General features: G+C 36.3%; 3 protein-coding genes across 6 annotated transcripts in view; 1 reads left to right on the top strand and 2 right to left on the bottom strand.

The window, feature by feature from the left end:
- LOC111507166 (glutathione hydrolase 7) overlaps window positions 1–25,689 on the bottom strand; it is a 51,328-nt gene that overhangs the window by 11,391 nt on the left and 14,248 nt on the right. The window contains exons 1-2 of one of the 2 annotated variants that reach the window (XM_023162434.2): window positions 1,716–1,878; window positions 1,431–1,603 (exon numbers count right to left, since the gene is read on the bottom strand). In XM_023162434.2, the coding sequence (XP_023018202.2) occupies window positions 1,431–1,603; window positions 1,716–1,737 (195 nt within the window). In that variant the 5' untranslated portion in view covers window positions 1,738–1,878. Of the gene's footprint in view, window positions 1–1,430; window positions 1,604–1,715; window positions 1,879–25,689 lie in introns of those variants that run through there. The other variant, XM_074173018.1, reaches the window with a different exon arrangement.
- Window positions 19,486–22,748, top strand: LOC141481465 (uncharacterized). 2 transcript variants are annotated; one of them, XM_074173021.1, is made up of 4 exons: window positions 19,486–19,833; window positions 19,946–20,250; window positions 20,344–20,547; window positions 20,711–20,963. In XM_074173021.1, the coding sequence occupies exons 1-4, from the start codon at window positions 19,577–19,579 to the stop codon at window positions 20,713–20,715; spliced, it is 771 nt and encodes a 256-aa protein (XP_074029122.1). In that variant the 5' UTR covers window positions 19,486–19,576; the 3' UTR covers window positions 20,716–20,963. The 2 variants fall into 2 exon arrangements, with proteins under 2 accessions (XP_074029122.1, XP_074029121.1); XM_074173020.1 differs by having other exon boundaries at window positions 19,562–19,833; window positions 20,745–22,748.
- LOC141481466 (nuclear apoptosis-inducing factor 1-like) lies at window positions 22,671–25,100 on the bottom strand. 2 transcript variants are annotated; one of them, XM_074173022.1, is made up of 6 exons: window positions 24,652–25,088; window positions 24,200–24,463; window positions 23,978–24,049; window positions 23,778–23,846; window positions 23,025–23,120; window positions 22,671–22,960 (listed from the first exon to the last, which is right to left on the bottom strand). In XM_074173022.1, the coding sequence occupies exons 1-6, from the start codon at window positions 24,790–24,792 to the stop codon at window positions 22,673–22,675; spliced, it is 930 nt and encodes a 309-aa protein (XP_074029123.1). In that variant the 5' UTR covers window positions 24,793–25,088; the 3' UTR covers window positions 22,671–22,672. The 2 variants fall into 2 exon arrangements, with proteins under 2 accessions (XP_074029123.1, XP_074029124.1); XM_074173023.1 differs by lacking the exon at window positions 22,671–22,960 and having other exon boundaries at window positions 23,039–23,697; window positions 24,652–25,100.

Here is a 25,689-nt window from a genome sequence, read left to right as displayed (position 1 = left end):
GGCTTGAATAGAAAATCATTGAGAACCGACCTATTTTAGATCAATTCTAGAATATGCATCAACTGTATGGTCTCATTATTAATAAAATATAATCAGTCCAGAATCAATTTTTATGTATCTGTGCTTACAAATTGGGATTTGAGGAACGTAGGACTTTAAGGGATCTACTATTTCTACACAAAATCTTGCCATGTGATCTAAACTGTTCGGATTTGTTATGCACTTTGTTATTCAGAATTCAGATCAAAACAACTCAAAACTTTGCTTCATTTGAATTACCGATTATGGATATTTCAACCCAATATCATGACTCATGCGGCTCGGGAATTCTATAAAGTGTGAAATCATAGGAATTAACTTTAGCATCCAAAACAAACACTTATCCCAAACACCAGAACTGCAATACTCATTTTGACGAGCATTTCACCAACCAAGTGGATGCCAAGTTGGTTGGCAAAACGCGTGTTGAGGAGAGTAATACAGTTCTGGTGATTGGGAAAACTGATTGTTATGGATTCATTGTACACCAAAGGTTCCAGTTTTATCCTTGGTTTTTACATTGCTGCTCAAGAATCCTATCCTTGACTAGGCAAATATATGGGAATGAACATTCTCATTTTTCCATAAATGAGCCCCCTTGTAGTGATCCATCAAACTTCTCCAAATATTTTTTCCCAAATGAACTGCTTTCTTATTCTCAAAAGATATAATATCTGTATAAGCGAATCTAAATTCAGAACTATCTTTGACAAGTTTTGAAGGTTCTTTATCGTGTATAAGACGACAGACAACACTGACTCACCTGTTTGGTTTTGTTCATTCCATTGTTAGTTACATTTATTGTCCAGTCTAAATGTTATTAGTTATATAATTGGTTCAGATAACCTTGTCCGAGTAACTTATTTGAAAATAATAAGCCTGTAAATATCTTGGCCTATTAATAATTGCGGAGACTTTATAGACTCAAAAATATCACAGGTTAAATGTGTAAATTTTTCTCTACAATTATTTTCTGATGAAGAAGGCTGATTCTCATCGATTCTTTATGTTTCAGTTTTTAGAAACTAATACGATATCTAAGGATGGCTTATGTCAATTTTAACAGATTGAACTTTGTGCACCCAGGATATAACCCTTGAATATCCGAGAAGATGGAGGAAAAATATTAGATGAATTGATTCACATAAAACATTTTTACAGGGATACATCGATTAGGTACCTACCAATTATTACATACATATTTTGTTAATTTATTTATTGTTAAGTAGTCAAAATATATTGGTACACATTTAGAAAGGAATATTACTGGAGATTTTTCCCAACACCAGGAAGATCAAACTGATCTAAAATAACGGTTTGGTGTTGGAAAAAAAACTACACCAAAGGTTCCAAACAGTTCATCACAAGTACATTTAGAAAGTATAACTTACTTGATAGTCTCCATAATAAATTTGTATGAGCAGGGCCAAAGTGATAATTATGGTCAAGGTGCTGAAGGCAAAGGTGATATACTTGGAACCACTGAATAAATCCTCGTTACAGGCATACCATTTCCTTGATTTCTTTCCTTGTTTCAAAGGAATATCTTCTCGATTCTCAGTAACTGTAAAACATATCAAACAGCTGTTTACACAATAATTATAAATATGCAATAATTATCATATAAATAAATAACCGCAGATCTAATCCGAGACAAAAAGAAATTTGATAAATACCTAATTCCCCTACGGTAGTCATATTCTGTAAAAACCATAAAAGTTAACTTTAACGTCATGGCCTAGTCCCACCCCAAAGGTAGGAATGGTTAAAAGAATGTAACAGTAACAGAACATTATTTCTCTTGAAATGGTAAGTGGGATGACTCAGACTCAGGTCAAACTCAAGTTAATAACCAACTAAAGTCACACACCCAGTGGCGTATCACGAGTATTCCAGACGCAATATCTACAAAACTAAAACTCTTCAAAAAGTTAAACGATAAAGTTTCCTTTTATCATTGGTGATTGAAAAAGTCTCAAATTCGTACGACCGAGGGTTGCCCTAAATGACCTTATTAGCATGTCTTTTGAAACTAGGAATAAGAAAAAACTTCTTTGGGATACATGATGATCTACAATAAGTTTTTATTGAAGTTATTTCCTTATGTTTACGGAAGTCTCCCACAGTTTTATATGATAATTGAGAAAATAAAAAAGCTTCTCTCAAGAAACTGATCAATAATGTAACGAATCTGAAGCCGCCCTTGACCCATACGCCAGCCGATTCATCGAATAAATACATGACTCACCGCGAAAGAATGCAGTCTGAAACCACCAGGAAAATTCTAGGCGAGTACCGAACGACTATAGACTTCTAGAACGATCGTTGCTGATATATAAGGCCGGCTATTCGTCCAGAGAGAGCAGTTGAATTCAGAAAGTGAATCGAGTGGTTAAACAAGGAATTCAAATAGTGGAAATAAATTAAGCGTCAGTTGCTAAGTGTTGAATATAAATTAGTTTGTAGAAATAAATTTGTTTAAGACAGTTAATCTTTTAATTTGTTTCAATTGGTGATCAACAAGTGGATTTTTAAAATAAATGTATGAGCACTTAGTGGACAATCTTTGTATTGCGGTGAAATTGACCATAAGACTTATTATTTGTGCGCACAGAGAGACTGGTGATTCGTTATATGTTTCGCGAAGTGGACAGAACCGGACACCGGAAATATAAACTGACAGACCTTTCTCGCAAAAAATAGACGTGTGAAAATAAATAAGTGTTTTCGGACTCGATTAAAATAAGTGATAAACATATACAGTTTTGTGGAAAATAGACAATAAGAGACAAAATGTGTTCGAGGAAAGTGCGCTTTGTGGACCAGAAAGTCGCCGAATTGAAGCAAGAATTGGAGGAGAAGGAGCTAGATTGTTCCGGAAAGAAATCAGTATATACTCCAGAAGAGACTATGGGATAACTTGACTGAATCAGGAGAAGATCTCGAAACATATTTATTTGAAGTTTCTGGGGGTGATTTGAGTTCAATAATGAGCAAACTCGATGAGAATACCAAATCGCTGAAAGATGAACTTCAACAAAATTCGGTAAGTCTGGAGGAGAAGCTTCTGGAAAATTCGAAGTGCCTGGAGGAGAAACTTCTGGAAAATTCGAATAGTTTGGAAGACAAGCTTCGCGAAAATTCGGAGGGTTTAAAAAATGAACTTCAACAAAATTCGAAGTGCCTGGAGGAGAAGCTTCTGGAAAACTCAAAGAGTTTGGAAGACAAGCTTCTGGAAAATTCGAAAAGTTTGGAAGATAAATTTCTAGAGAATTCGAATAGCTTGAAGGAAGAACTTCTAGAAAATGCAGAAGGCTTGAAGAAAGAACTTTGTAGTGTGGTGAGACTACTCGAAGAAAGGATAGGAACCATTGAGACAGTGATAGATGAAATCAGGAAGGAAATGAACACAGAAGTAAAGGAAATAAAAAACGGAGTTCAGGCAGAAATAAGTAAGATTAAGGAAACAATTAGCAAGTTGCAAAACCAAATCGTTAATTCTGCCTACACCACATAAACTGTTACCGAAAGCTCAATTCCGGAACTGAGTTTCAACATGGAAAAACTTCATAAGTCAATGAAAGATGTCAAAGGCAGTTCTGAATCAAGAAAGCTTTCCATGAAGCCGTGTCAGTTCGATAGAAAAACTCCTTGGGCAAATTACCGCCGACAATTCGAAGCTGAGGCCAGAGCGAATGAATGGAATGCAGGAGAAAAGGCGGTAGCAACTAATATTTTGCTAACCCTCACGGCCCAAGAACAGGAAGACTATGACCAACTTAGAAAACATCTTGAGCTACGGTATGGGCAGGCCCACTTAGAGTACGTTTACCAGTCACAGCTGAAGAACCGCTGCCAGAAATCAGGATAATCTCTACAGGAATTTGAAACAGACAATGCTTGATTGGTTCGTCTGGCATATCCTGCTATACCGGAAAATGTAATGGAGCGGTTAGCAGTTCAGCTCATCCCAAACATGTCGTGGATGCACTGGCAAGCGCTCTGGAGTTTGAGACTGCAAAACAATCCTGCAAGAGCTAGAGCAAAGTTCGAGCTATCGAGGAAGATGGATAGGTGCCTGCTGATATTGAGGCCACCATCAGAAAGGCAATTGAAGAAGTGTTGCCCGAAAGAAAACAAATAAGATGCTGGAACTGTGGAAAAATTGGGCATGTGCGTAGCAAATGTCCAGCATTCAAAGAATCGATACCAAATCAGGAAAACTAGAGGGAGTCGATGAGAAGGGGCAATCGTCGGCCTGTACTCAGCAAGCCCCCGTAAAAAACGCATATATTGCCATTCTCCAACGACAAGACAAAGGTGTTTTCGTAGACGGCCTCATCAACAACGAGCCTTGCACCATGCTGCTAGATACAGGTGCGACGAGAGCCATTCTTTGGCCAACCTTTGCCAAAACACCGGCAAGAATTGAACCGTCAAGTTGGAAGCTACGCACCCCAATAGGGGAGCCAGCTACTGTACTTGGAGAACTACCAATTGAATTGGTGTTGGGCAGCACTAAATTGAACCATCGTGCATTGGTGGCGGACATCGAGGACGATGCGATTATTGGAATGGACATAATGAATTCCAGAGGGTTCGAGCTGAATTTTCAAGACGGCGTCCTACGTGTCGGCGGAGAAGAGCTGGTGCTTCATGGAAGAAGTGAAAAGATGATCAAGGTCCTGCCATTCGGGCTTTGTAATGCTCTAGCAACCTTCGAGAAATTGATGGAGACGGTTCTCAAGGGGCTCTCATGGAAGACGTCTCTAGTATATCTCGACGATATAATCGTGGTCGGAAATCCGTTCGACGATCACTTGAAAAATCTGGAGGAGGTATTCATGTGTCTGAGGAGGTCTGGATTGAAATTTAGTCCCAAGAAATGCCATCTGTTCCAGAAAGAAGTCCGTTACCTTGACCACGTTGTCTCTGGGGAAGGAGTGGCGGTAGACGAACAAAAGATAAAAGCAGTTAAGGAGTGGCCTAATCCAAAAGACATACATCAGCTTCGGAGCTTCCTTGGTTTGTTCAACTACTACGGCAGATATGTGCTGGGGTTTGCCAACATCGCCAAACCATTGACCCGACTCACAGAAGGGCAGATCCAGTTCCAGTGGTCTAAGGAATGCCAAGACTCATTCAATAAGTTGAAAAGAGCTTTGATCAACGCTCCTGTTTTCTGTTTTGAGCTTTTCCCTACCGGACGGAAAGTTCATTTTAGATACGGACGCCAACAACATGGGACTTGGAGCAATCCTTTCTCAGATCCAGGATGGACAGGAGAAAGTTATTGGCTACTTCAGCAAAACGCTCAGTAAACCAGAGCGCAATTATTGTGTCACCAGGCGAGAGCTGTCAAAGGTGTAGAGCATTTCTACAAATACGTGTATGAAAGAAGATTTCTGTTGAGAACCGACCATGCAGCTCTCAAATTGCTTCTGCAGTTCAAAAATCCCGAGGGCCAAGTAGCGCGCTGGATTGAGAGACTACAAGAATTTGACTTCGAAATAGAACATCGAGCTTGGACTAGCCATAAAAACGCAGATGCCCTGACCCGGAGACCATGCCCCGATGATTGCTCACATTGCCGAAGAGCAGAAGAGAAGGAAACAGCCATTTGTAGAACTAGAGCTGTAGACGACAACTGGGAGGATAATAAGATCAAGGAAGACCAAGAAGAAGACCCAAATCTTGGTTTAGTCATCGGATGGAAGACAAGTAACCGAAGACCATCGTGGCAGGAAGCAGCAGGTTATTCGCCAGCGGTTAAGTTCTACTGGGCACAATGGAACTCCCTTGGCTTGGAAAACGGGATTCTACAACGGTTGTTGTAGTCTGAAGACGGTAGAGAAGAAAGGCGCCAGACAGTGGTATCCAGGAACAGACGACGGAAGGTGCTCAAAGAATTCCACGATGGAGTCACTGGAGGACATCTAGGAGTAACGAAGACCCTCCAAAAAGTAAGACAACGGTTTTATTGGGTTAGTTGTCAAGCCGACGTCAAGGACTGGTGCAGAACGTGTGCTGTATGTACTGCCAGTAACGGACTTCGGATACCACCGAAAGCTCCAATGCGCCAGTATAACGTGGGTAGTCCCTTTGAGAGAATCGCCATTGACATTGCCGGCCCGTTCCCAGAATCCGACCATAAAACAAATACATCCTGGTAGCCATGGACAACTTCAGTAAGTGGGCAGAAGCCTATGCCTGTCCAACCAGGAAGCCTTTACCGTCGCTGATGTCCTGGTAAAGGAATGAATATGTAGATTCGATGTCCCATTGGAGCTGCATTCGGACCAGGGCAGACATTTCGAGTCCAACCTGTTCCAAGAAATATGTAAACAGTTGGACATTCGAAAGACCAGAACTACAACCTTAGATCCACAGTCCGATGGAATGAGGGAACGAATGAATAAGACCATAAACCGCCACTTGTCCAAGGTAGTCTCTGACCATCAAAGAGACTGGGACCAGTACCTCCACCTGTTCCTGTTGGCCTATCGTTCGGCAGTGCACGAGTCAACCGGCCAAACCCCTGCCAGTATTATAATGAGCCGAGAGCTGAGGCTTCCTTGCGACCCAAAATTTGGGACGCCGCCAGAACAAGACACTGCCGGGGAAGATCATGTCAGCAAGCTTCGGCAGAGAATGTACGACATCCATTTACGAGTCCATCTGAACATCCGGAGTGCCAGCGATAGGATGAAGAAGGCCTATGACATCAAGGCGAATTCTGGAGGTTTCGAAAACGGTGACCTAGTTCGGCTGTACAATCCTAAATGACGTTGTGGTTTATCACCGAAGTTGCGGAACTTGTGGGAAGGTCCATACAAAATCATGAAAAAGATTAATGACCTCGTCTACCGAATCCATAAGCCACCTCGAGAAAAACCTAGGGTCGTCCATTTTATTAGACTGGCTCCTCATGCTGGAAATCACGACCAAGTTCGCGCCCTCAGACCACCAGAGGATGAAATGACGTTCCAGAAGTTCATGTCTTTATACTTGAACGGACAGAAGGTCATACATGGAGTATAGGGGTATCGCTGTGGTATTCAACAAGAAATTTGGTCAGCTCCAGACATTACGGGAACAGCATCCTGATGTCGAAGGAGTGCTACAGTTAAAGAAGGGTCAGAGAAACATTTTCTACTTGGTGACCAAAAAGCATTCTCGAAACAAACTGTCCTATGAAGATGTCTGGAGGTGTCTTACTAGACTGAGAGACACGATGCTCGACCAGAACCTCATGGACTTGGCAATCCCGAAATTAGCCTCTGGGCTCGACGGGCTGGATTGGAGAATTGTGAGAAACATGTTGGAAACGATATTCAGATCCAGCGGCATCATGCACGACCGAGCATGAAGAGTGTGGAGTGTTACTTACATCGAACTTCACAGTGCAGATATGGGGAGTCCTGCAGGTATCGACACACGCCAAGGATGACATTTTGGGGTGAAACGTCTTTAAGAAGGGGGCAATGTAACAATTCTGAAGCTGCCCCTGACCCATACGTCAGTCTATATCCATCGAATAAATACACGACTCATCGTGAAAGAATGCAGTCTGAAACCGCCAGGAAAAATCTAGTTGAGTACCGTCCAGAGAGGGCAGTTGAATTCAGAAAGTGAATCGAGTGGTTAAACAAGGAATTCAAATAGTGGAAATAAATTAAGCGTTAGTTGATAAGTGTTGAATAAAAATTAGTTTGTGATAGTGAAATATTGTTGAAATAAATTTGTTTAAGACAGTTAATTCTTTAATTTGTTGCAATAATTTCATTTCCATTCACTGTTGTCATTACAGATCTGAAAGATGGTTTTTATGACAATGGACATCATTTCAATTTATTTATTTCAGTTTCACAAGTGACTTATTTCGGGGCAATCAACATTTATTATGGTCAAATAATTTTCAGTTCAACCATATGCCGTCCTACCAAACCAAAACTCATAATTTTATTCGAAAAGAAAACGGAATATTTTGCTTACATTCACCTCAATTAAATTTGAAATAGGCTTTAAGTTAAATACTTTGAACGGAGAATTGTGTTTTTAAAAAATATTTATTTTATAAATGTACAATTGAAAACGACTTTCTCTATCAAGAGTTACAAATAGAATGAATAAATGAACGTTAAAATGATGAACGTCGCCTCGCAAGTCCAGATAAGGATTTCTTGGAAAGCCGCTGTCAGCAGATCATGTTTCCGTGAGAGCAGCAATCCGTGGGAACGGTCGTTCCATAACTCCTCCCTCCTTAAGTTCAAAAATGACGGAGTCATTTTTGTCTGGAAGGAACCATTTCGATTTCCGGGGTATTATCGTCCTTTTTTGTCTTCCTAGAGCGAAGCCATTTGAGTATGGTATCCCTTTCTTTCTTCTTTCTGATCAGTACGATCAGAATCAGTATCAGTATGATCGATCCGAAGATGATTCCGACGATCAACGTGTTGTTGGTGTTATCGACTACGTCAATCTTTTTCACTGTTGACAACTTTCCTGCCAAGTTGTGGAGCTCGTACATTTCGTTTAAGTTGAGTTTGGAGAAGTTTTGCGTCTCGTAGCCATTCGGGGTTTCCACATTGTTGATTTGGATTTTTGGCAGAATCAGAGGTTTTCCTTTTTGAATTTTCATGTTGTTGAAAAACGTCTTGTGTATTTTGACGAGTGTGGGGATGTTTACTTCGATATATCGATCAGCTCTGCACTTTGAGAAAATTCTTTCTTCTCGTACGGGGATGATCAGCACTTCCTCTTGGGTTATTTGTTCGGCTATGGATTCGCCTACGTTGATTGGAATGGGTTGGCAATTTGTTGTGATATTGCCTTCAATCAGCTGGGTTGTGCACTGGTCCTGTGGGTAGTAGTCTTCTATACAGAAATATGTTTCCTCCAATAATGGACACAGGTTTGATTCGAATTGATTTTTCGAAGCTGCTCGTGCCAAATAGGGATATTTGAGGACATAAATATGGTGGTTTTGGATGATGGGGTACAGGTGATAAAACATAAAAATTTCGTTTCTGATAATTGGAACATGAATTGAAAAAATCAATTTCGTGTTCGAAAATGTAACTTGTGTGCCAAAGAATTGATAGTATGACAAAATATTTTCGAATTTTGGAATTTCGCTTTCATCGTAAATTTGACTCAAGTATTTTATCATTTCTTCCAGATCTGAACTGGATATAATTGAATTATGCAAAGCATTCAATTTTGCGAAGGTAATTGCGTCTTCTAGGTTGTCAATGAATGTTATGATATTTTGGCAGTCCAAAATGATCTGAGAAAGTACACCTTGAAAACTGATATAATTTTTGAGATCGACAATGGTTTTTTGAATGGCAAACTGGAATGTTTTCAAGCTGTTTTCGAGCGCTTCTTGATTTGAATTGAGCGTTCGAATGGTTCGATTATAGTGATTGATTAATTGTTTTGATAGAGAGGTTTGAAGATTCAATTCGTGAATGATATTTTCTTGATTTTTTTCCAATATTGCAATGGTTTGATCGTAACGCTTTCCGTCATCAGCGTCAAGTGTTCCGAAAAGCCATTTATTGATTTTGCCGATTCCATTGATCATGCCACGTTTAACACGAATATGTGGTTGAAGGTTGTCTAGTTTTGTCTGAGTTGTTTGAATGAGATATTCAGTTCTCTGAAGCATATTTTCGGATAGACCGTGGTAGGAAATTGGATTGGTAACGTTTTCCTTATTGAAATTATTTTTGATTATACTGAAATATATTTTTAAGTTATTCAATTGATTGATAATTGGACTCAAATCGATGTAGTAAAGAAATGTATGTTTACTATAGATAATTTTGGCGTTGCCTAATTGTATGGGAAGAATGGGGTTATGAATGGTATTGATTTGAATGTCTTCGTCACATAGTACTTGAAGTACGTGAAGTATTAGGGTCAGGGTTGGTAGTCATGGGCTTTCGGGCAATATTTTTGTGATAGGTTCCTTTGTTGGTTTTTAACTTTATTTTTGTTTCCTTGAGTATTTTAGTCTTATTGAATTTGGGTCGGTCTTTTTGTCGTGCTTTGGTCCTGATATATGCTACTTGTTGATCAGAAAAATCAGGGGGTTCATCTCGGTTTTCATTTCTCTTTTCTATACATTTTTCTTTGGTTTGTTGGTTTGTCTGTTGTATAGATTGGTACAATTTTTGGGTAGTGTCTTTATGGGCTTGAACGTATTCTGAAATAATGATATGATCACTGAGATCGAATGGATTCGTATTATTGATGTGACCTTTCACTACTTCGAACGGGGTGAATTTTGTGACACTATGAATTGAGTTATTATATCCTAGGAGGGCACGTTTCATTAATTGCTCAGGGGAAAGATTCTTGTTTTCCTCTCTCAAGCATCGATAATGTTCGATCAAGGTCGAGTGAAACCTCTCCACAGGGGAATTGGAATTGCTATTTTTGGGAGTTGTATAATGAAGTTCAATTCGATATAATTTACAAAAGTTTTCTAGTTCTTTATTTTTGAACTCAGTACCAGAGTCAGTGGTAATTTTTAGCGGTAATCCATGATGAGAAATGAAATTGAGAAGGTTTTCGAGAACTAGGACACCGGTAAGGGCTCTTAAGGGGTATGCTTGACCATATCGAGAAAAGGAATCGATAATTGTAGTGAAACTTTCGTTCGATATCGTGAATGTATCGATATGAATATGTTCGAATGGTTTTGAAGTGGTAGGAGTGAGATTGAATTTTATGATTGGGGGATTTCGATCATATTTATTCTTTTGACATATTCCGCAGTTATTGACAACATTTTGGATATCATCAATCATTTTAGGCCAATAAAAACGTGAACTCAGAGATTGTTTCATTTCATTGATACCTCTGTGACACGTTTTTTTCGTATGGTAAAGTTGAAGTTTTTCCTCTTGGTCATTTGATGTTTCTACATCAGTAAGGAATGTGGGACATTCGACAATTTTGAAAGAGGAATTTTTGAAAAGGTATTGAATCGTATTGCTGAAAAGCCTTCGCAATGAAGGGTCCTTAAAGTGAAGTGCGTACGTTTGTTTTGGATCGATGTATTCTTTGAGTAATTTGACGATGTTATTTTTGATGTTTTTTCTCGGTAGTGTGACATATGACCGAAAATTTTCAAAAACTTTTTCGATCTTGCACTTCAATTTTTCTATATCCCCAAGTGTGATGATTAACTGGTTTTTATATGTATTTATAGCCCGCTCTGAAATGGGAATATTACATACAGGGTCTTCAAGTGAAGTGTGAACAGTTTCTGAGTCAGAATTTTCTTCTTTTTCTTTTGGAGGAATGATTTGAATGTTAGAAATTATATTGATTTTCTGTGGATTTTTCGGGGGTTCGATAATTTGGAGAACGGTCTCGTCCAATTCGGGGATTTCTTCGGGATTTGTCAATATGTCTCTGATTATTTCGTCGACGTCACCTGGATTATTTTGAATGGATAAAGTTTCAAGGGCATTCAAATCAACGTTGGAAGGGTTTCTAGAAAGGGCATCAGCTGCTTGATTTGACTTGCCTTTTTTATACTGTATGACGTATTCAAACTCTTCGAGTTTCAAACGCCAGCGTACCAACCTAGAGTTGGGTTCTTTCAATGAAAAGAGCCACTGAAGAGGTTTGTGATCGGAAAATATTGTAAACTTTCGACCGAATAAATAGGGCCGGAAATATTTACAGCTAAAGACGATGGCAAGAAGTTCTTTTTCGATTGTCGAATAATTGACTTCTGCTGGGTTCAGTGTCCGGGAGGCATAGCATATTGGGTGGTCATTTTGGGATAATATGGCGCCTATTGCGAAATTTGAGGCGTCCGTGGTCAGTTCGAATGGTTTCTCAAAGTCAGGATATGCTAGAACAGGTTCAGACATAAGTATTGATTTGCATGTATTGAAGCAATCAATGAAGTCTTTCGTGTGCTCTACTTTTTCATTTTTCTTAAGACATTTGGTCATGGGTTTTGTGAGTCTGGCGAAATTCTTAATGAATTTCCGATAATAGCCCAATAGTCCCAAAAATGATTTTATATCTTTTTGAGTCTTTGGAATTGGGAAATTTTTGATAGCCGTGATTTTTAGGGGATTAGGTTTGATACCTTCCGGTGTAATCACATGTCCTAAAAATTCGACTTCTTTTCGAAGGAATTCCGATTTATCTAATTGAATTTTGAAACGAGCTTCACGCAATTTGGAAAATACCAATTTGAGGTTTTGAATGTGCTCCTGAAGTCCGGTGCTGAAAATGATGATGTCATCCATGTAGACCATGCAGATTTTATTTTGCAAGTCTTTGAGGACCTCATCCATTACTCGTTGAAAGCTTGATGGTGCGTTTTTGAGACCAAACGGCATCCTCAAGTACTCATAATGACCATGGTCCACATTAAATGCGGTTTTTTCGATAGAATTTTGGGCCATTTCAATTTGGTGGAACCCACTGGCCAGATCGAGGGTAGTAAAATATTGAGCACGTCCCAATTTATCCAATATGTCATTAATATTGGGGATTGGGTATCGATCATCTATAGTTTTTTCGTTGATTTTACGATAATCAACAACTATTCTCCATTTTTGTTTACCGGATGAATCGAGTTTTTTGGGCACGATCCAAATGGGGGACGACCACGGGCTACAGCTGGGTCGTATGATATTTTTCTCAAGCATATCGTTGATCTGACGTTGGACTTCTTGTCTGTGGACGTATGGATACCTATATGATTTGGTGTGTACCGTATTTCATCTGTAGTCCTTATCTCATGTTTGATTTTTGAAGTAAATGTCAACTCGTCTCCTGGTTTGAGAAAGATATCCGAATATTCTTTGCATACTCTGATTATAGCGGTCTTTTCTTCTGAATTCATGTGGTCAATGCGAATTAAGTCTGCGATATTCAGGTCGGCTTCGTTTGATACGGAATGGTTATCTGTCTGTCTGTCGGGGTTTGTGAAAGATTCGAGGGTGAATATTTCGTATGTCGAGGATACAAATTGGGTGACAGGTAGGGGTTCAAGTAATTTTACTGAAATCGTTTTATTGGTGGGGTTTTGAATTTCAATCGGGGCATATCCGTTTTTGGCAATAGTCAATATTTGGGGAATAATGAGATTATTCATAGTTCCTTCGATTGTCAAAATTTCGCCTTCGTACACACTCACTGGCAGATTTTTTATCATCTTCTCCAGCGGGTTTACTGAAAAGGAAACACTGAAATCTGAAGGTTGTCTGAATTTGAAAGGTATTTCAGTATTTTTTCCTATCAATTTCTTATTAATCAAATCGATATTGAGGTTCATGTTTATTAAATCTGTCAGTCCTAAAACGCCATCGAAATAGTCATGAAAATCGAATAAGATGAAATCAATTTCATAATCCGCATTGAATTCAGAAAAGGCTGGTATTGAAGCTTGATATCTGACCTTTCGACAACCAGTTGCCGTTTTTATAATGGTATTGGAGTGATATATTTTATCTGGAAATAACTTTTCAATTATCGAAGGTTTGATTATCGATCGAGAACTTCCCGTATCGATAAGTAGTTTTAATTTTGGGCTTTTAGTTTCTGCATATGGTAAGGCATTATTGCATGAGAGATTGATTTCAGCTAGGTCGATTGGTCTCGTTGGCTCGCCGTCTGAAAATTTGCGATTTCGTCAGGGTCTAAAATGTCATCGTTTGAGATACAAGGTGGTTGTTGATCGAATTCATTTTCGAAATTATTGCCTTGATCAGGGCTTTCGTCTGTATTGGGGTGTTCGTAATATTGATATTGGTTGGTAGGTTGATCATAAAAATCAATCGGGTTTTCATATTCATTTGAAAATAATTCCTCTGAAATGAAATTTGGGTTTTGATTCTGTTGGAAGAATCGTGATTGGTTTTGGAATTGGTTTGAACCATATTGCGTTCTGAAGTTGGTCCTGGGGTCTTGCCGGTATTGAGGAATTTGTTGGTGGGACATCCTAGTGGGGTTTCTAGAAGTAGTCGACATGGGTTCAGGTTTTGGCAATTGATTTGAAGGAATTTGTTTGGGTTTGAAGACATTTTGAGGGGTACCAAACACTTCTCGATTAGTAGGATATTTTCGGGGTGGTAGTTGCCTGGGTTGGACATTTATTGGTTGATTGGGCCAAATGGGTTTCGGAGAGAAGTTCGGGTTCGAAAAATTGGTGTTGGGATAATTGAATTGTCTCTGTGATTGATTTGGTATTGTTTGTTGAACGGTGGTGTTCGTTGGTACATTGGTCATGTGGGTATGTCTGTTGGTATGAGTATTGAATTTGGTTCTATAGTTATCTTGGGCGGTGCCATATAACTTTTCAAAATTTTCGTATTCGTTCACATACGCCATTGCGTCTTCAAGAGAATTTGGGTTTTTAAGATGTAAATTATTTCTGAGAATACCTGTACATCCAGCAATGAATGTACCAAGTGCGACCTTATCATAATGTGTTATTTGACAAAGTTTCTGTTCTCTACTCAAATTAGAATCATTACTGATTCTCTGTACACGCTACTTCTAATCAGTTGCAACCTACTTCCGAAACTGAGTAAGTCTTCACCTTTATGAGGTCGACTCCTCGTTAGTTCCAGAACGAGACAATCTATATTCCTACGGTCAGAAAAACACTGTTTCAGAGCATTTTTCAAACTTGCCCAAGTATTGAGTTCTGGTCGATTTCCAACCATGTATTCTGCTTTCCCGATCAATTTTTCCTGGATGCATTCAAAGACATGTTCGTTCAAGGATGCATCGTTGAATGTTTCATAGGTATTAATCAATGAATCGCACCTATCAATAAATTTATTAAGTGTGTTACTGTCACCATCGAAAGGTTTCAGGTTATTAAGTCGAGACTTGAAAAGATCCCAGTTCATTTGAACATTCTGTTGCTGTGGTGGAGCCATTGTTATTATTGGTAATAGTAGTTCAGGTTCGGAATTACTTTCGCTAACTACTGAATTTTCTTGTACTGATAAATTGCCTAGTCTATTCAAAATATCGTCAAGTTCGTTCATGAATCAATATTTAATCAATAATTCTGTATTATTGACTTCAGATTCGGATTTATTGAAATTTCTTAACAAAAATTCACAAAATTGATTTTTTTTTCTTCTTAAATTACTCGTCTAGAATAGACACCGATTTTGTTCGCAATGAACTGCCCTAAATTATCTTCACCGAAATCCTTATGCAGAGGGTTCAGTAAAGGCGAAAAGGAAATTTGGCACTCACAGTTATTTTGGTGGTCCAAAATCTTGTAGTCTCCAGTTCCTCCTCCACTGATTCTTTGTAGCCTCCAGAAGTAGGGTCATTTCTTGGTCCGTCCGGTACAATCCTCGATGGATCACGATTTTTCGAATTTGTGCTTAAGAAGTAGACACTCCAAGTCGCGAAAAATTACTTTTAACGCACTGCACAAATCCTACCGACTGCGCCAGTTAAATACTTTGAACGGAGAATTGTGTTTTTAAAAAATATTTATTTTATAAATGTACAATTGAAAACGACTTTCTCTATCAAGAGTTACAAATAGAATGAATAAATGAACGTTAAAATGATGAACGTCGCCTCGCAAGTCCAGATAAGGATTTCTTGGAAAGCCGCTGTCAGCAGATCATGTTTCCGTGAGAGCAGCAATCCGTGGGAACGGTCGTTCCATAACTTTTATCAAATTTGTTATGGAGAAGGTACTTATGTATCCCCAAATGTTCAATATCACTTGTTTTCCGAAAATCTCAATGATTACGAACGCTTTTCAGTAATATAATATAATACAGAACAAAAATTTAAATAACCATCACTGAAATAAAAAAAAAGAACTCGAAACTCATAGACGCCACTTAAAAACAAGAAATTATTGAACAATTAGTCTAGGATCCCGCTGTACAATCACTACGTCTATAGCGTAGTTAACCAAACTCAGATTTTACACACATCAATGAATAAGAGAGTACATTAATGACAGGTTGCCATTGAAAAAGTGGCCGCAAATATTTTTAATTAAGAATAGCCTTTAGCTCTATCTATATGTATGTATGTACCTATAATGGCCATATCTGGGCAACCAAATAAAGTGAAGAAATCTGAAAACAAATTTCATAATAATTGAGTAAATATGGAATTTAAAAAAAAATGGAACTAACGAAGAATTATGTTAAAAATAGGTTTTTCATTGTCAAACATAACGAAAAAATTTCAGATAAATGTCCAGCTAGCTCAGGTGTATCACTATCGAATCCAGGTCCACTTCTGCTCATAATTTTCATCAATGATTTACAGTCAACTCTGAAATATATAGACTGTCTTCTTTTTGCTGATGATTTGAAACTCTTTAAATCAATCCGAACAGTCCGAGACTGTACATATCAGGAAAATACTATAAATAACATTTCAGATTGGAGTTTTATTGTATTCATATAAAAAAAGTAATACATATTATGAAATTATGAAACGACAACAAAAATTAACTGGCCTCCGTGGCGACTTGAAGGATTCCAGTGGCGCATTTGCTTTTTCCGCTGCAGGAAAACCCGGAAGTTCTTGATCTGCCAATGTCCTCTCTTTCATAGAATATAATGTAGAAACTCCAGAGTTTCAATAAATTCAAGATTCTGTCATAATATTTAGTGACACGACTATCGTCAAACTTAAACCAGTCCGTTTAGTCTTTGACCAAGGCGTAATAATGACCGGATTCAACGCCAGAACCACAGTGAACAATGACTGCATGAAGATTATAATAGTGGTCTGCTAGATCGAAGTGTTCATCTATTTCGAACCTTCGTAATAGTTTGGTGCTTCCGTCAGAGGTTGAGTCATGTTTGAAGATCATCAGTGTTATTATTAGATTGACTGGTGCATTAGCTATACTTGTTGTCTTATAATAATAATGAGTTAGTTTGGCGCATATTCGACAATACGGTTGACCATCACCTGTTAGAAGTAATATTTTCAGATGCTTCAACAAAAAGTTTTGCGCGGACTGGTTATCAGTCATATTAGATCAGTCATATTAGTTGAAATTATAGAAAGTCTCATATACGTTTTTGCTACCTCTTGAACATGTACTACAAAGTAAACTAGTGAGGGTTTTTCCAGGAAAAGATCTACAAACACAAGACGAGAAAGACTGTACGGAATCATCTAATCCAGAGTGGTAGGACTATTGATTCTGATATTTTCCTGCTCACGAAGATATTCAACATGAACCCCAAGAATTCGGAACAATCCTCTTGTTTCTTGTTGTCTTAATGGGTATCTAGTGGACTTCAAAGACTCTAGGAAATCGGTTGGTGGGAAAGATGATGCATTCTTACGAAACTGCAGTTGCATGAACAGGTGTTTGAGTTTGGTGAATAAGTAGGAAACTCTCGTTCTCGTTCATCGTTATAACCTCGTTCTTGAAATTTTTCGTCATGAACAACACTTGTAAAATGCTTTTCATGTAGCAAGTGTTTTCTTAATTATCCAATCCAATTTTCTTCGCAAGATTTTCGGGACAACTGCCTACTGATTAGTAAGTAAGAACATATTCCACAGAATCTGCATCAGAACCATTTCTCAAGCTGCAATCGATCCTTCTAAGTAATGAAGGGTTTCGTAGAGGGATCGATTCGGCTCTTGCTCCATGAAATATTTCAGCAGCTTGCCTTTTTTAAATAAAAATATTGGCGGCCACTTTTTGACTAGCAACTTGTCATAAATGTATTTCCCTATTCATAAATGTATGTAAAATTTTTAGTTTGATTAACTACGCTATGAACGTAGTGATTTTGCGGCGGGATCCTGTACTAAATGGTAAAACCAAACACCGTGGATTCAACGAAACCAAACACAGAATCAAAACTAGATATTTATATTTAAAAAAAATCAGTCCTGACCTGAATCAATGAATGTGAAATTTTGCCAATAAAGCAATATAGTGAACATAACCCGTACCGTTGTACTGCAAAAATCTTCAAATAATTCTTTCGGATAGCTTCACCTTAGAAAAAGAAAAGTTTTAATTATAATAAGACACATTTTATAAATTTACCCAGGCATATTACTCAATATCTGTGAACGAAATAGCAATCGTAGACTATCTAATACAATTTTTTCCTGTCACGGTGTGACCAAACAGATCATAGAAACCAACGACAACGAATTCAAAAACTTAATAGATCTAGAACTCTCACAAAAAGGATTTGTAGCTTTAGAACCTCTATTGAGCGCTTTCGATAGCTGGATGAGCTATCATCTTCAAGGCTCTACTCGAACTGAACGTTTCACGAAATCCATCTTGATTTTGTTCAGGTTGAAAATCTCTTCCCGTATCCTTTCGACTGTCTCTCGCCAGGAGGATGAGTGATTTTGTTTGTTGTTTTATGCGGTCAGAACGCCTTAGTGCAGTTACTATAGGTAAATTTGCCTGTATTTGGGTTACATCAGGTAATATCATTTGTGTTGGATTTTCTCTAGGTTCACTGTTTCTAGGAATGTATATTGTATTGTGTAGTATGTTGAATGTTAGGTCTTGTGTTTTGATTTGCATTTGTTCCTCGATAAGTGAATTATGACTTTTAAATTTATGGATGCTTAAGTTTTCCCAGATGTTCATACGGTTTCCTTTATTGACTTGTTTTATGATTTTTATGTTCTCTGGTGGGGGAAAGTTATGTTTGCTTTGTATGGCGTGTATTGCGAGGTTTCATTTATATCGAAAATAACACAAAAAATAAACAGCTATGAAAAAGAAGAAGACTAAAACCTAAACGGAGTGTACAGCATACAGTGCTCAGACTGCAACAAATTCTATATCGGCCAAACCAAGAAAAAACTAATCCAAAGATACGACGATCACAAAAATGCATACATAAACCCAATAACATATAACAAAAACCTATCGATATTATCAATGGGCATGTCGATAACGAAAACCCATTTAGCTTCGATATTGATCTATTTCTGCTCAATGACTACGGAGTCATACGGATAAAACAAAAATATTATATTCAATAATTAACAAAAAACTTGTTCAAAATAAAGAAGAGCAAACAAAATTCGTGTTCAGAAATTAATTTTTTTGATTTATTTCTACAAGGCTGAAATTTTTTCTCAAATACTTTAGTTTATGAGAGAACTGAAACAATAAGTCTACCGATTATAGAAAGGTGCAAAGCCCTGATAGACGCAATGGAATGCACGATCTCCCGAGCGCAGCCGCCGCGCCGATCCGCTATAAGTCGCTCTATTGCAAACCAGGAATGACCAGGATTAAATTAATAGGGAATTATTGGAAACGCTATAAGGTAAATGCCTTATTATGGTCGTTCCGAAAATGGGAGGTACGCATGCGCACTAGAAAAAATTTAATAAGGAAACCATAATAAAATACTGCTTTCCCCTATTTACGACTAGATACGGTAAGTATTTAACGTTTCCTTATTTCCCTTATTCGCCAAACCTAACCTCACAAAAAGCGGTTGTCAACATCAACTTTTTTTTAATCTTTAAGTTTAAATTATAAAATATGAGTGGGCCAATACGAAGCCTTGGCCAAGAATACAGCACGAAAAAAAACAGATTAAGGTTTACTTATAATGATGATTTGGCTCTATTAAGAGAATTTGTAGGACAAAATCCCCTATCAAATCCCGAAGGATGGGAGGTGATAAAGCAGAACATGCAAATTTCGACTGGCAAGGCCTTCACAATTAGAACAATCAAACAACATCTGATACTAATAATTGAAATATGGATCAAGAAAGATGAGGTTGATAAAGTTAGGTAAGGAAAAAATGGCAGATTTCAGTGAACTTTCTGCTTACGCCTGAACCCTCAAGGGATTTAAATATTTATACCAAGATTTAACGTTAGTAAATCCGTTAATATTTTGTAGATCAGGAATTGAGGATTGTTCAGAAAGGGACTTACTACTTCAAGAAGCTAGTGTATTATGCAAAGAATTTAACTTTGTAGGCCTAGACAGGCAAAAGAAAAAAACTCCAAGAGACTTACAATTATCGCAGTTAGGCAAAAAAGTGAGAAACAGTTACCTGGATCAAGTGGAACATATAAATGAAAATGCCTCCACATCCACCAAACAAGTATGTAACCAAAATCAAGACAATGGCAAATTTGTTTTACAAGAAATTATAACATGTGACCAAGAAAATGAAATCTTTTTTTATGATCATGATTATGGTAATCGTTACTCAAATTCAAAAATAGTCATGTTTGTATACCTCTTGGCAAATAGAAGAAAATACCTTAAGATTATTGTTCTATTTATTTCAGCTAGCTGTGTTGACATTGGGCTGGAGCCGCCAAGTCACCAAATCAACAATACAAATACATTGGAGATAAATTCTTTGAGTTACAATAGTTGTGATAAAAGGACCTTGGAGGTCATAAGTCCTAAAAAGACTCGAGGGTGTCTGGAATCAACTGCCACTCCAATACGTAAAACACAGTCTACAGACCAAAAAAGTAGTGTACTAGGTAAGCAGTACCTAGTTTGACTATTGTTTCATTCTTTTATAATGTGCAAATGGGGTCACAATAAAATACAAAAATACAGATCGTATATTTGTATTTTTTGTTTTCAAAATAATAATTTTGTTTGATAAACTCATCCTTATTGTTTGTAAAATCGCAATTTCAGTCTAAAAAAATTGTAAACTCAATTAACATGTTAGGCCCTTCGAGGACGCGAATTAAAAGACAGCCTATTAGAAGAAATGCCTTGACATATTTATCTCAAAAACAGGAGAGAGACTATGCCATAAGAAAAAAAGAATTAGAACTAGAAGAGCGAAAAATTGCTTTACAAGAAAGACAAATTAATCTTAATGAAGAAAAGCTAAAATTAGAAAAACAAAAATTAGAACTTGAAAATGAAGAACGGAAACAGCGAATGGATGGAGAAAAAAAAGAAAAAGAAGTTACTTTTAACATATTGCAAAAACTGATAGATACTCTTGCACAAAAGTGCAATAAGGTTTAATTTTGATAGATAATATCTGTTGGTTTTGTATATTTTTTGACCTTCCTTCGATTGAAACCAAAAATGATTAATATTTTTAGAGTATAAAGTTGTGATTTGAAAAAAATGTGATTTAAAGAAAGTTTTGTAAAAATATTAGGTTTTTGTAAGAATAGGAATGTTACTTTTGTCGATTTAATAATTATAAATTAGAGTCTAATATATTTTTGTTGACTGTCTAACGGCCGATTTCATAAAGAAACATAAAGGTTACTTTAACTTTAAATGATACTTTAATAAATATTTTTGATTTCATAACCAAGTTAAAGTGTCCTTTAAGCCAAAAACGTCCTTCAAAGTTAAAGTGTCGATTTCTCTACTTCAACTCGCTAAAGTGTCATTTAACTACAACATAACCTCAATTTTAATAATTGTTATTTGTTGTGCTACTCGCTACGTTTGCTAGTTTTGTGTTCGTTTAGCCATAATAATCATAAAAATATGAATAATTTTGAAACGTCTAGCTCAAGTTCATCTGATGAAGAATTTATTTATACTAGAAGACCAAAAGTGTATAGGAAAAGAACAGACTGCTTCGAAAAATATGATGAGCTTGACTTTTACCAACGTTTTCGCTTAAAAAAACAAACTGTTTTGTATCTACTAGATGAAATAAAAGAACAAATTCAGTTACCTACTAATAAGTAAGTTGTAAAATTTGTATTATTAACAGAATTATAAAAAAATTTATTTATTTTTTAGAGGTGGGTGCATTACACCATTACAACAATTATTGTTGACTTTAAGATTCTACGCATCAGGAAATATGCAAATAATCGTATCAGATTTTATGGGAGTGTCTAGAAGTTCAGCTAGCAGGATTATCAAAAAGGTGTCTATTGCTATTGCCTCACTAGCCCGACAACACATTCGCATGTATGAAAATAAAAGGGAATTGGAAGAAGCAGTTGAAAAATTTTATGAAATAGCTTCATTTCCCAAGACCATTGGAGCAATTGATTGCACATTAGTTAAAATTGATTCTCCCGGTGGAAATGATGCAGAAATATTCAGATGTAGAAAATCTTATTTTGCATTAAATGTTCAGACAGTAAGCGATGCTAAATTGAAAATAAGAGATATTGTTGTGAGATGGCCAGGATCGGTGCATGACCAAACAATTTTTAATAATAGCAGTTTAAAGCAAAAATTTGAAAATGGTGTATTTGGTCAGTATATGCTAATTGGTGACAGTGGATATTCTCTAAAGCCATATCTTATGACTAAGTTACAACAAACTAGAACACCTGCTGAAAATTTATACAATGAGTCTATAATAAGGACTCGAAATGTAGTAGAGCGTCAATACGGTTTATGGAAAAGACGATTTCCCGTTTTGAGGTTTGGCATGAGACTAAAACTAGAAACCACAATGGCAGTAATAGTCGCAACTGCAGTTCTTCATAACATTGCCATTGATATGAATGATAACTTTACTGAAGAAGATGAAATAGAGGAAGACGATGAGGATGTATTACCCCCCATGGAAAATAATCCAAATATAGCAGAAAATATAAGGAATTTGATAATTAATGAACATTTTGCTAGATTGTAAATACTATTAATAATTAAAAATCAGTTTTATGAAACATTTAATTTATTTAATTGTTTTTCTTTTAATTTGATTTCTAAATCCAATAAAGTCATTTTTTTTAAATGTTCTTCTTCTTCTCTCTCCCTTCTCCTTGATCTCTCCTTCTCCTCTGCTTCTACCGTTTTTTCAAGAAGCTCCTTTTTCTTTTTATAATAATCTTCTTTTGCATTATATAACGGGTTTATTTTGGTTGGGTGTAGTTTTCCGTTGGCTTTTCTTTTTAAATTATTAGGTGCATAACTACTCCAATCGATTTTTTTCTTAATATGCGTTTGCTGGGAACAGACAAGAGTTATATAATAAAAATTACAACTGTACCACACACAATTCAAAACTCACTTTTTTACTAGACATGCTCCCTGAGGGTGTCACTGATGTAGGAGGTGATATCTGGTTCTCCTCCAATACAATTTCTTCAGTAAATTCAGGTACTATCTAAAAGCAAATGTACTATTACATTTTTTGAGGTCCTAACTTAAATATTAGCTTTAATCAGCATAACAAATTAAAAGGTTTGGGAAAAAAAGTTTTTGGCTTTCTACTTCTCCATCTTGATACAAAAAAAAATGTAGGTATCTTCGAAAGAAAGGAAGGAAGTAATCAATTTGAAAATAAGTAACTCTATACATAGATGTGTAGATCATGCGAAGAAACAATTTTCAGACACATACTGGAAGGAAGCCCTCCTGAAACAGCTACTTTCATATGAACATTGAATTACACGACAGAAAAAAATTCTTTCGAAACAATACTGAACAATGAATACTGAATTATACAGAAGATACTTTGTAATGTAATTCAATGTTTATATGAAAATAGCTGTTTCAGGAGGACTTCCTTCCAGTTATTATCTGAAAGATGTTTCTTTGCATGATGTACACATCCATGTATAGAGTTACTTATTTTCAAATTGATTACTTCTTTCCTTTCTTTGGAAGATTCCCACATAATTTTTGTATCAAGAAGAAGTAGTAGAAAGCCAAAAAGTTTCTTTCCCAAAAATTAATCACTCCTAAAAATATAAACCCTTCAATTCAAAATAAAAGGTCTTTCCGAACTATGGATTAGTAGTGAAAAAAATCTATAACTTACTGATTGCGTAGAAATCTCTGACATTTCATCTTTGGCTTCTCCTGCTGCAATTATTGTCATTTCTGAATCCTGTAACAATATATTCAGAATAATTAATATTATACAAGTATGTTCCCAAGACAAAAAATAACAAATTTATCTTGACAACTATTAACAGGTTGCTAATATATTATCATTTAAAAAACGGTTTATTTACTTACAACATATTGTTGAGGATATTCTTTTAGAAGTTCTTCCTTTAAAACTGAAGATGATGCATCCATTCCAAGATCCTATAATACCACATACAATTAATATTTAATTTTATTGCCCTAACCAATACAGATAAAATCATGAAAGAAATAATGTTTTTAACCATTAACCAAATTTTAGTTTGGTAACTGTTAAAACAAAATGATTTGGTTATAAAAAAATGTAATTACATTTATGAAATCGCTATCCAAGCTGTTATTCAAACCCACCACCGTTTTCATATTTATTATATTTAGGGTTGCTTCTGTTACAGGATCTAAATCAATTTTTATTGCGGGACCACCCCCTGTTCCCGTCATATATGATTTTTGTTTCGCCACATCCTTTCTAGCTTTTGTTTTCAGATTATCAAATTTTGCTTTAATCTGAGATATACTTCTCACTTGTATATTTCTGGAGTTGAAGCTGGAAAGTACTTTGCGCCATGCCTCTTCCTAAAATCATATTTAAATTTATTAATATTGAGGTATCTAACTACATAGATATATATAGTTTTAATTTATTATTTCAAGCTCACACCCTTCACCCTTGATGAAGTAAAATTAGGGTTATGATTACATTAACATGTATTCTACAATAAATAAAATACACACAAAAAATTGCTTGTACTTGTAATACATACCTTTTCTGCATTCGTTACTTTATTAGTAGTTTTGCATTCTAAAATATGCTTGAATTTTTCAATTTCTTGTATTAAATTCATTTCTTCCTCCCAAGAAAAATTTGACGAGCGAACTTTCTTATTATTATTTACCATTTCCATTTCAGTCCAAATCAATCGTCCTCACAAATACAAATAACAAAAACATCAAACACCACAACTCTTAACCTTACTTATTCAAACACTGAACTTAAATACTCGTCAAATATGACAAATCTTGTCAAAATCCATGAATTCCAGGTTGACCAACATCTTAAAAATTACTTAAAAGATACTTTATGGAAAGGGCACTTTAATATTAATTATGAAACCAAATGACGGCAACAGCTACTTTAAAGGGGACTTTAGTGTAAAGTCTCCTTTCGGTAAAGTGGACTTTAGATATTGATTATGAAATCGGCCGTAAGACTGACTTTTGTAACAATGTTATGTTTTTTGTAGGTTTAGGAATGTTACTTTTGTAAAATTTTGTCCAATATATAATTGTTGACTTCAATAAAAGACTGATATAATAAATATTTTTTTTTTTAATTTCAACAATTATTACAAAAAACTATCCAAAATATTCCTCTAAATTTGGGGGTTGCAGATTAAAGTAGTCTGCTGTTTGACAACCATATAAACATGTGTGTGCATTTGTTAATAATACAGAGACCTTATATAGGGACTGCAAGTCCTGCATTAATAGTTTTTGATTTTTTTTAAAATCTATAAATGCATTGTTGTATAATTTTCGAAAAACCCCATTCAACTGCAACTCGAAGAGTTTTCATCGAATTATTAAATTGTAATTGTTGAGGTGGCAACAGATTTGGCTGTCCTGGAAAAGGTGTGATAAGTAATTCCATAAGGCCATATCCCTGGTCACCAAACAAAACAAATTTATCGTTTTCACCAAACACTACTTTCTCTTCCAGTTGCTGGTACAAATTGCTCTCCCTAAAAAAAATATAGTGTTCAGACTAATAAATTACTTATAGTACCAACAATACCTAAATA

The sequence above is a fragment of the Leptinotarsa decemlineata genome, unplaced genomic scaffold (assembly GCF_025532065.1).
Source record: "Leptinotarsa decemlineata unplaced genomic scaffold, Ldec_3_MD MMD2_tig00000199_RagTag_RagTag, whole genome shotgun sequence".
In the NCBI taxonomy this organism is placed as follows: Eukaryota; Metazoa; Arthropoda; class Insecta; order Coleoptera; family Chrysomelidae; genus Leptinotarsa; species Leptinotarsa decemlineata.
The sequence above is the reverse complement of the archived record's forward strand: the minus strand, read 5'-3'. Positions and strand labels throughout refer to the sequence as shown.